Source organism: Cebus imitator, unplaced genomic scaffold, assembly GCF_001604975.1.
Source record: "Cebus imitator isolate Cc_AM_T3 unplaced genomic scaffold, Cebus_imitator-1.0 Scaffold18, whole genome shotgun sequence".
Classification (NCBI taxonomy): domain Eukaryota; kingdom Metazoa; phylum Chordata; class Mammalia; order Primates; family Cebidae; genus Cebus; species Cebus imitator.
In genome coordinates this window covers 8,136,601-8,148,163 of record NW_016107333.1, presented here as the reverse complement: position 1 = coordinate 8,148,163, position 11,563 = coordinate 8,136,601, and the positions used below count along the sequence as shown (strand labels likewise).

Below are 11,563 nucleotides of genomic sequence, written 5' to 3'. Positions count from 1 at the left end.
CCAAAACCCAGCCCAAACGTCATCAAAATATTTATTAAAACCAAAGCAGGAGGGAACAGCTGTTAGGAAGCAAATCAAAGTGCAGATTGGAGGGTGGGGCAGAGCAGTGGGGAGGCAGGCGCTACAGACACCACAGGAGGGACCACAAGTCTGGGCTGGGGGAGGCCGTCACCACCCCTCCTGCCCACTACATCAGTGAAGGTCCCCCACTCACCTCTCCCGTCTCAAATCCATCCTGGGGGGCAGCTGGGGCCCTGAACTGGCCCCCTGGAGAGGGCCCACCCCACCATCCATCCACCCATGGCTGTCAGTCAGTCTCCCTCCCTCCCTCACTTTCCCAATAAATAAATCACCCAGGCCTCAGCTCCTTCAGTGTGGGGCAGAACAGCTCAGGGACCCCTGCCCTTGCTCAAGGGTAGAGAGAGCCGGGGTATTAACCCCACACCCCTCCTCCCCTTTGCTGATTCCCCAGGCTCGCCAAAGAGGCCTCGATAAATAAATAACGCTCCATTAAAGCTTCAATCAGAAAAAACCTTTAAGACAGAAGTGCTCTCACCGTCCTACAAGCCCAGCCAGCCAAAGCTTCCCCACCTGGCCTGGTCAGAGCACCGGATTCTGGGAGCAGGCACTAGGCTGGGCCTTGTGGGACCCCCCAGAGCAAAAGGGCCGAAAGTGCAGTTAGAGCCCCCCACGCGCACACATGGACTCATGCACACACATGTGGACACACTGGGGCGTGTCTGCAGTGCACACACAGAGGTGTATATTCACCTTCATTCCCCGGTACATGCACACACACATGCTCACACATCACATTCACCCCAGGTACACACGTGTGGGTGTAGGCTGCATGCACATACACACCACAAACAGACTCCTTCCCTTCCTGGCTTGCTCAGCCTCCTAGCGGTAGCCAGAACCCAGAGCTAGAAGCTACTGGAGACAGGAGAGAGGGGTATAAATTAAATGTTTCCAATCAGGCTGGGAGGATGGTCAGGGACAGGGGGCTCCAGGGCTGCAGAGACACAGTCAGCATCTCTGGAAACCCTGGTCCCTCCAAGCCCCATCAGAAATCGAGGGGGGTGAAGTCCCCAAAGTCACAGTCGAAGAGGTCTCTGATGCCCTCGCCCTCCTCGAGGCCGAAGTGGTAGTCAAGGCCCTCATGGGGTGGGGAAAGGCTGATGAACTCCTCAGGGAGAAGGCCGGAGAAGTCCTCCCGCACATGCTCCAGGAGCGAGTCGGCTGCCACCAGCGGGGACAGGCGGTCCTCGTCCATGGGAGCCTGCAGGCTGCCCATCCGGGACAACAGCGGTTCTGGGGAGATGGGGAGCATCACAGGCCGGGGATGCCCCAGCAGGGAGGAAGGCAGGGGTTGTCGTGCCTGCCCGCCCCCCAGAAGAGTGGCCCTGCCCCACCCCACCCACCTACCCATCACCCACCTTGCTCCAGGCCAAGTAGAGACTGGCTGGGATCTGTGGCGAAGGATGAGGAGGGAGATGATGGTGGCGGCACTATGGTGGCAGAGTCAGTGGCCCTGTTCTCCTCCACAGAAGTAGCCTCCTGGGACGGGGACAGGGTCTTCCCAGGGCTGATCCCACCCACAGTCTCCTCAGGGCACAGGAAAACATCGATGGGGCCTTGTTTGCTCTTAAGAGAGATCTGAAATGTCTGGGTGGAAGCAGCAGGCAGGGTAAACTGAGGCCTAGGTGACCCCCAGCCCAGCCCAGCCCAGCCGGGCCTAGAATTTCCAGTTCTCACCTCCGAAGAGTCCACGGCTTGGAGCTGGGTCTCGGGAGGAGCCTTGATCACCATAACCATCTGCTCTGCAGGGTCTGCAATGCTACGAAGATCCTGACACGTCACATAGGCCAGGGTTGGCAGAGTCAAGGACCACAGGAACTTTGACTTCTGGGGGTCACTCACTCCAACAACTCACAAAGGACCTGCACAAGGCAGGGCTCACACCTGCCTAGTCACTCCTGTCCTCTCAACTCCCATCCGCTCAAAACCCACCTCATTCCCAAGTTTCAAGTTCCACATCTGTACAATGGAACTATTCTACCCACTGAATCCCAAAGTAATGATGATGGCTACCAGGAACAATTCCATGTAAAATGCTCAACACAACTCCAGGCCTGGTGCTGGGAATTTATTATTTAGTTTTTAGAAGCAGGGTCTCACTATGTCACCCAGGCTGGAGTGCTGTAGCTCAACCAGAGCTCACTGCAGCCTCCAACTCCTGGGCTCAAGTGATCCTCCCACCTCAGCCTCCTGAAACACCAGGATTACAGGCATGAGCCACCGCACCTAGCCACTTTTCTGCTTTAATCTGTACAATTTCAGAATTGGACGTTATTATCCTCCTTTTATAGATAAAGCTGAGGCCCGGAGAGGTTAAGCAATTTATCCAGTGTCATACAGTGAGAAAATGCTGAGCCAGGACTTGCAAACAAAACCAGCGTTCTCTCCTGAATCCAGGGCCCAGGGTAGCCTCTCTAGTCCCACTTGGGTGGGACCCCTGCCTGCTAAGCCTGCCTTCCACACCCTCTGGCCAGTCCAAGGATATCGCTGGCTGTCAGTGTCCTCGGAGAGCAGGCGCAGCTGCGTAGTACAGATATTCATCAGGTGGTCCAGCTGCTGCTCGCTCTCCTGCAGCTGCCGGAGGTCCTGGGTCAGCCCCTCAAGCCGCCCACCGACACCCACTGTGGTGTGGCTGCCCCTGTGGGGAGACACCAGGAAGGGTAGGGTTTAGCATCGTCTGGCCCCTCTGGCCCTCAGGACCCAGTCTGCTGCTGCCTCTGTTCTGCGTGGCCCAGGCAAGCCCTTACTTCTCTCTGGGTCTGGCTTCTCAGCTGGGATCCACATCAGTGTGTCATGGGCTTGAAGTCTGGCCTGAATATTTATAAACACCTACATGTCCCTCAACCAGGGCAGGATAAATAAATGACGGCACCGACATGCCACGGAACATTAGAGTTGTATAAAAGGATAAGCATGCTTTACACACATACATACAAACATTTCCAAGACATGCTGTCAAATTAAAAAAAAAAAGGGAGGGGGGGCTGGGCTTGGTGGCTCATACCTATAATCCCAGCACTTTGGGAAGCTGAGGTCAGAGGATGGACTGCTTGAGCCTCAGGAGTTTAAACCAGCCTGGGCAATACTGTGAGACCCCACCTCTACATAAAATTAAAGAAATTAGCCAGGCATGGTGGCATGTACTTGTAGTCCTAGCTACAGGTACAAGGCTTGAGCCCAGGAGGTTGAGGCTGCAGTGAGCTGTATTTGTGCCTCCAGACTCCAGCCTGGGTGACAGAGCAATACCCTGTCTCAAACTGCTCCCCATCCCCCACAAAAAACAAAAGATGTAGAATGGAACAATCTACCAAAAAATGAAAAGGCAGGTGTATCAAAGAGAGGGTAGCAGGATGACTGGGGCGAAGGCGAGAAGGGGAAAATAAAACAAGTACAAAAAGAAAACATCTGTGCCAGACAAATCTCACCGAGGGCATGAGACGCAAGAAGAGTGGTCACCTGGTGGTGTAAGGGGTAGGCAGTGACTGGAAAGGGGCACAAGAGAACCTTCTGGGGTGTTGGAAATGCTTCTATCTTGACCTGAATGGCAGTAACCCGGATGAATAAATATGTAAAGCTGTGCCAGGCACAGTGGCTCACACCTGTAATCCCAGGACTTTGGGAGGCCGAGGCAGGCAGATTATCTGAGATCAGGAGTTCGAGACCAGCCTGGCCAACATGGTGAAACCCTGTCTCTACTAAAAATTCAAAAATTAGCCAGGAGTAGTGGTAGGCGCCTATAACTCCAGCTACTTGGGAGGCTGAGGCAGGAGAATCACTTGAACCTGGGAGGTGGTGGTTGCAGTGAGCTGAGATGATGCCACTGCACTCTAGCCTGGGTGACAGAGTGAAACTCCATCTTAAAAAATTAAATAAATAAATAAATAAAGCTGTAACTGAGCTGGGTATGTAAGATTTGTGTGCTTTTTAGCATCTATCGTCTCAGGGAAGCTACCTCTCCTCCCTGAGCCCGTTTCCCCATCTGTAACATGTGGACGCAGGCAGCCCACAGTGGGTACTGCTACAGCTCCTCCAGGCTGACATGGGCAGATGTGCCTGCCCTCCGGTGTGGCCGGTACCTACAGCCACTGGATGTGGTTCTTGGACTTCTTGGCAATGAGCTGGATGCCCTCGAGGACATTGGTGATGTCATAGATGCGCCGCTTCTGCACTTTGAGCACCTCGGCAGCCCAGTTCAGGTCAACAACACCGTCAGCAGAGCGGCTCAGCAGCTCCAGGAAGCGCTTGGTGGTCAGATTCAGTGAGGTCTCATAGCGTGACTTCTCCCCGGGGGATTTCACACCTGTAAGGGTGTGGTCAAGCAAGACGGCCTTCCAGCATCCACCCCACCTCCAGCCAGGTCTGCCTCTGTGGCAGTGCAGGGCGACAGGATGATGGGGGCTGAAGGACAGCCAGACCCCTTGGCGAGACCAAACCACAGCATTCTTATTCTGACTGGGGAACTCCTCACCCCTCAGGGCTGGGGTAAACCAAGCCAGGCAGCCACTGCAGCTGCCCATCAGGGTCCCCAGAGGCCTGGCTCAAGCCCAACGAGCCAGACGTTAGCCTGAAAGCATGTTTGTTCACACCCCCAATCTGGGCCTGGTCACAGGGGGCCTGCCCAGCCCAAGCTCCATGGGTACCTTTTCCTTGATGGCGGCCTCTGCCCCGAGCTGGCCCACTGCTTTCAGCCAGGTACTGATGGTCAGTTTCCAGGTCCAGCCTCCGCTTCACCTGTAGTGAAAACAATGGGAGGATGCCCAGTAACCAGGAGTGACGCCAGAAGAGACCTGGCTGAGGGCTGGGCGCCTCTGGGTTACCCCTACCTCAATTTCTCTAGCAGGATGCCTGACTGTGTGACTGAGGGAGATCAGAGGGGACACAGCCTGAGAGTCACAGTCCTTCCACACAGGACACTCAACCGCAGAAGGCAGAAGACCTGAGCTCAAGTCCCAGCTCCATCACTACTTCTCTGGGGTCTCATGGTGGATTTAAAACACATTTGCAAACTTTTTGATCCTTCTCCTTCAACAGATGAAGCCTAATAATTCTTCCCTTATGAGCCAGAGATGGCATGTCACTTTTGAGACTGAGTCAGAGGAACTGGGGCTTCCTCCTTGCTCTGTATTGGGTCACTCACTCTGCCATGTCATATGGACACTCAAGTAGCCCTAATGATGGGCAAGAAACTGTGGCTCCTCCCAATAGCAACACTGAGTCACGCCTTCTGTTAGCAGCCAGGACCCAAACACTGACTGAATCTCCAAAGAGACCCCAAGCCAGAGCATCTAGCTAAGTCTTCCCTTAATTCCTGACCCATAAAAACTATATAATAAAGGTTTTTTGTTTTATGCCACTACTTTTTTTTTTTAGACAGGGTCTCAGTTTGTTGCCCATGCTGGAGTGCAGTGTTGCGATCATGACCCACTGCAGCCAAACATCCTGAGCTCAAGCAATCCTCCCACCTCAGCCTTCCAAGTAGCTGGGACCACAGGGGCACGCTGCCATGACCAGCTAATGTTTGTATTTTTTGTAGAGATAGGGTCTTCCTACGTTGCCCAGACTGGCCTCAAACTCCTGGGCTCAAAAATTCTCCCACCTCAGCCTTCACCATAGTCAATGCTACGACTACAGGCATGAGCCACTGTGCCCAGCTAAGCCACTGACTACATAAGTCCCTTGGGCAAGTCACCTTCCCTCTGGTTTTTGACTAATTTATACACATGGTAGCAGCTGGTACTCATCAGGTTCCTTGCATACATTAGTTCATTCCATTCAATGGACTGGCAGTATAATAATGGCCCTTTTCCAGATAAGGCAACTAAAGCCCAGGGAGGCCCGGGAAGTGGTAGAGTCAGGATTTGTACCTAAGACGGTTTGAGGAAGAACCCAAGCTCTAAGCACTCTGGCTTAGTTCAGACACTCCAGGATCAAGACTGTCCTGGAGGTCCCACAGACTGCTCAGAAGCACCCAGACCAAAACCAGACTGACCTTCCCCTCCACCATCCACAGGTTTCCTGAGCTAGAGTCATATTCCAGCCCCACCTGTCGCCCTCTTAACATGCAGCTGCCAAGAACATCTCATCACCAGGGCGACTGCCGCCTCCCCTGTGGGCTGTTGAGCAGTCTCCACACTGGTCTCCCTGCCTCCTCTAAATCTTATGTTGCCGCCCCTGCTTAAGGCCTTCCTTCAGCTCCCCATGGCCTTCAGACTCTCATCTGCCACTGCTTCTCCATGGGAACTTGAGTCATGTTTTTCCAGACATCTATACTACCCTTGTATCCCTCCAACCCTCCCCATTTCACACCTGCTGCCTCCACCTCTGTGGGCAGAAACCTTCCCCATCACCTAGATGATGTCACCTCTTCTGCCTCTGAACTGCCTCAAACCCGACCTTTTGCCACATTCTGTCTCTCCCTACACATTTCTGCAGATGTATCTGTCTCACCCTCAGAGGCGGGTAATGGGTCTAAACAATCACTGCATCCACAGCATCTGCCATGGAGCCTGGCATTAACAAATGTTTACTGAATGAAACCTTCCCATGCTGATGAACCACTCCCTCTTGTGCACATTCACTGACTTTCAAAGGCGCCAAGGGGAAAGAAGAGTGACTGTGCTCTGGGCACTGTGGACTCAACTGCTTCCCTTGGAACCCTCCAGCCACCTTTTGGCAGGTGCTATGATGGCCTCCACCTCAGAGAGGCCACACAGTGAAAGGTGGAGTCAGGACTTGCACTCTAGCGGGCTGGTACAGAGCCCACACTCATACCTACTATGGGCCCCCCTCCCCAGAGCCCAGCCAGAATGTACCCCCTCTCCATGGACCTCCCTGGGGCCCGGACCCTAGCAAGCTCCTGCCATCTGCTCCTTGCCTTCTCCCTGGGATCCCTGTCCTTGTCCACCCCTGAAGGCAGGTCAGTGCCACGCCCCAAAACAAAGGCTAAAGTGGATGCCATTTCTGCCACTTCTCCCTAGATAAACACTGGCACAGGGGGATGAAGACATTCACTGGTGAAAAAATCTGGATGACTCAGATACGCAACCACGAAGAGGGTCATGAAAACTGCGGGTTGTTTAGCCCCTAGAACACCAGGCAGCTGTCAAGGACCGAGGCAGGTTGACAAGAATCCCATCACACATACAGACAAGCAAAACAGTGTTACAGGGCAATATATTTATATGATCCCTTTTGGATTAAAAAGCTCATGAAACTTTTCTGATTCAGTTTCTATGATTATAGAATACATTTTGGGTCAGCCTCTGGGAAGACCGTGGGAGACTGGTGCCATATCTGAACAGTATGAATGACACAGGAAAAACTACAATTTTTAAAACTTTAAAAAACAAAAACTGTCACAACCACCACAAACAAAAATAGCCTTAGAAGGAAAAAAAAAATGAATAGGGCTGGGATCCTGCCATCAACTTTCTAGTTTCTTAAGAGCTAAATTTTAGGCCTGGTGCAGTGGCGCACACCTGAAACCCCAACACTTTGGGAGGCCAAGGCCGGCCAATCACTTGAGTTCAGGAGTTCAAGACCAGCCTGGCAACATGGTGAAACCTCGTCTCTACCCAAAATACAAAAATTAGCCGCATGGTGGCATGCACTTGTAATCGCAGCTACTGGGGAGGCTGAGACAGGAGAATCACTTGAACCTGGGAGGTGGAGGTTGCCGTGAGCGGAGATCATGCCACTGCACTCCAGCCTGGGCGACAGAGCAAGACTCTGCTTCAAAAAAAAAGTTAAGTTTTCAGTTGGGCGTGATGGCACACACCTGTAATCCCAGCACTCTGAGGGGCTGAGACAGTCAGATTGCCTGAGCTCAAGAGTTCAAGACCAGCCTAGGCAACATAGCAAGCAAGACCCTGTCTTTACTAAAAATACAAAAATTAGCTGGGCATGGTGATACCTGCCTGCAATCCCACCTACTTGGGAGGCTAAGGCACAGAATATCTTGAACCCCAGAGGTGGAAGTTGCAGTGAGCCCTGATCACACCACTGTACTCCAGCCTGCGTAACAGAATGAGACTCTGTCTCCAAAAAAAAAAGAACAGTTAAGTTTTCTACAGTAAATATGTATTATGTTTATTTATTTATTTATTTTTTGAGACAGAGTTTCGCTCTTGTTACCCAGGCTGGAGTGCAATGGCGCGATCTCGGCTCACCACAACCTCCGCCTCCTGGGTTCAGGCAATTCTCCTGCCTCAGCCTCCTGAGTAGCTGGGATTACAGGCACGTGCCACCATGCCCAGCTAATTTTTTGTATTTTTAGTAGAGATGGGGTTTCACCGTGTTGACCAGGATGGTCTCGATCTCTTGACCTCGTGATCCACCCGCCTCGGCCTCCCAAAGTGCTGGGATTACAGTCGTGAGCCACCGCGCCCGGCCTTATGTTTAAAATATTTGAGTTTGTGGAAGTGGACAGGCAGGACCAAGAGAAATGGCCGAACTGCACAGAGCCTTGTACACAGGTGTTCAACGAATGCCTGCTGGTACAGAAGCTAAGCGTGTAGCTTATTTCAAGGACTGTGCCAGACAAATGCCAGTGCAGGGAGGCCAAAAGCCGAACCTGTGGATCTTCTGGACTTCAGCTCCAGAATGGCCAGTCTCCTGCCCCTTCAATACAGAAAACACCTCCTGGCCCTGAAGGACTCTGAGGGCAGGGTCCCTTGTCTCTGAGCCTAGTGCCTCCTGGGCATTCACTAGCTCAACAACTGTTGAATGAATGGAATGCCCGGGCCAATGAACCTGCCCCTGACAGGTGGGGCGGAGGGCATTTTTCTTTGCCCTGTCTCTCCTTTCAATCCTAGAACCCATAATCCTGTTCAGTTCCTTGAGGACAAGACCCTCAGGTTCTGTCAGATTTCCACAGACCCAAGCCTGCTATATGCTTGTCACACAGCTGAATGGAGGATGCTTGCCCAGGTCCCAAGCACTACCCACAGGGACAAGCCCTCGGAGTACAAGAGACAAGCCACTTGGCCCACCCCTGGTATAGCCCCTCCCACACACTCATTAAGAGGAAGGGCCCCCAAAAGCCCTTCCTACCCTTTCTTCAGCCTCTATCAGCATCCCTAGAAAGCAATGCATCCCAGAGGTCAACCTCACAGGAAATGCAGACTCCACTCCCCACTCAATATGAGAAAGACAGGGGAAGATTCTAGTATTTCCAGGCCTCAGCTTCCCAATCTGTAAAAAGGGATTGCTGCTGATGGGGTTAAATGAGTTAATTAGGTAAAGCCCTTGGCAGAGCCTGGCACATAAGACATCCTCTAAACAATGGTGGCTGCTATTGTTATTATTATTAGCATCGTGGTGATTCCGGAAGGCAGCACTGGGCATGAGGCCAAGGGGGTTGGGGGAGCCCCTTTAGATGCCTCAGGGACCAGCTGCTACCCACACCCCCATCAGCAGTTAGGCAGCTTCTACCTCCTTGTCCTAAGCCCTGCCTCACCCCTCCCACTTGCTCCAAGCTCCCTGCTGAGACCCCATCCTGCTTGGCCAGCCCCCACCTGCACATGAGAGCCCCACCTTCACCCATAGGCTGCGCCAGTCAAACTGGTCTCCACACCCTGTCCTGCAGCCCACAGGTCCCAGCTCCAGGCTTCTACGCCTCCAATCCCTTCTCCCACTGTAATTCAGCCACCTCTCTGGGCACCCCCAGTCTGAACTGGTCTTGAGCTCAGCACTCCGGGACGGCTTTATTGAAGGATCTCCCTGGGACATTTTCTCTCCTGGCACTGGGGACCTCCTCTCCAGCTCCCAGAGGCCCAGCCCACCTAGTCCTTCCACAGAGGCTCAGGGGTCTGTCTGCCTGATTAATGAGGTTCCATGGCAACCAGGGCCTGGGAGGGTGGAGGGTGGCAGATGGAAGGACAGGCAGAGGGAGGAGATCAGCAGCTGGTCCAGCTGCCCCGCCCCTGCAGAGAAGGCCTCCCAGCCAGGAGGGCTGTCCCCAGAGGCCTGGCCGGCCTGGCCGGCACCTGGCAGTCGGCATCGAGGCAGGAAGGAGGGTCTCCTCAGTGGCTCACCAACGGTTAAGCCCCAGGACCTTCCTCCGCCCCGCCTTCACTTCCCGTAGCAGCTGTGCTCACTACCGAGATGCAAATTCTGATCTGAAGCCAGCAGGCCGCAGTTCAAATCCCAGCCCTGCCACCTGCAGCCGTGTGACCAGGTGCAAGTCACTTTCCCTCTCTGGGCCTCAGTCCTCCTCCGTCAGATGGGCACAGTGACAACACGGCTCACAGCGGGGTTGTGAGTTTTAGCTGGCTTGAAGTCGGCCAAAGGCCTGGCGTGCAATAAACGCCAGTTGAATACACGTGGGCCATTATTATCATTGAGTCCGACGCTGGGGAGGCTCCAGTGAGGAAGCTGAGGCCCAGAGGAGAGGAGCAAACAGGGACCGGCCCGAGGTCACCCCGCACCCCAGGGCGGAGCCTGGAGGCACAACCCAGGCTCTGCACCGCCCAGCCTGGGCGCCTCAGTCCACCCCTCCCCCGCCCCCTGCCGCCTCCAGGCCAAACACAGCACCCGCCCGGGTCTGGTCAGGGGGTACAGGCAGCGCTGTCGGCGCGGCGTCCCCGGGGTCCGTACCGGCGGGCGGCCGAGCGCGGGGCGCGGCGCGCTGGGTGTGGGCCGGGGCGCCTGCGGAGTGGCGAAGAGCAGCAGGTCGGGGTCGCACGGGCCGGCGGCGGCCGCCGCGGGGCCAGCTGGGGCCGGCGGGGCGCTGGCGTCCTGTGCGGCGGAGATGATGACGATCTGCGAGGAGTCGAGCAGCCGCAGCGCGCCGGCCCCGAGGAGGGCCTCCAGCGCCGGCGCGCATGGGCCGCCCGCAGGGGCCCCGGCCAAGGCCATGGCGCTCACGGCCCGCGCGGCCCGGGTGACAGGCGGCGGCGGCGGCGCGGGCCCATAGCGGCAGGCCCCGGCAAGGGCTCGATCCCGCTCCGCCCCCGGCCGCCGCTGCCTGCAAAGTCCCGGCCACTTTTACGCGCCAAATCCTTTTTGCCGCGAAAGAGCCACGAGCCGCCAAGCGCCGCCACGATTGGCGGCACGGGCCGTGACGAAGTCGACGGCGGCGGCTCCTATTGGCTGTAGCGCGCCGGACCGGCGGCGAGGGGCGGGATGGGGCGGCGGCGCGGGGCGGCGCGGCCAATGGCGGGGCGGGGCGCGCGCAGGCTTTGTCCGGATAGTGCCAGGCGCGGTCGGACTCCCCGCCCCCAGCCCGGGCGTCCCCTGCCGGAGGCGTGGGGACACTGGAACATGGGCCCCGCCCCGACGCTCCTGCATCCCACTGACCTTTCTATAGTGCAGGTTCAGGACAGAGCCTCTGTTCTGCACGTGACCCTCAACCTGTAGCCCCCGCAGCCTCAGCTCACATCTCCAGAAACTGCCCACTCTTCTTTTCGGGATCATCAGTTCCACAGCCCAGCCATCAGCCACCTCTCCTATCCTCAACTTACCACACCCATGACATTATCTT

General features: G+C 55.4%; 1 protein-coding gene across 1 annotated transcript; it reads right to left on the bottom strand.

Annotated features, from left to right (window-relative positions):
• Window positions 1–12: 12 nt before the first annotated feature.
• Window positions 13–11,078, bottom strand: E2F1 (E2F transcription factor 1). Its single transcript, XM_017514145.2, has 7 exons — window positions 10,678–11,078; window positions 4,722–4,812; window positions 4,162–4,381; window positions 2,567–2,719; window positions 1,759–1,873; window positions 1,440–1,668; window positions 13–1,314 (listed from the first exon to the last, which is right to left on the bottom strand). The coding sequence occupies exons 1-7, from the start codon at window positions 10,936–10,938 to the stop codon at window positions 1,067–1,069; spliced, it is 1,317 nt and encodes a 438-aa protein (XP_017369634.1). The 5' UTR covers window positions 10,939–11,078; the 3' UTR covers window positions 13–1,066.
• Window positions 11,079–11,563: the final 485 nt, after the last annotated feature.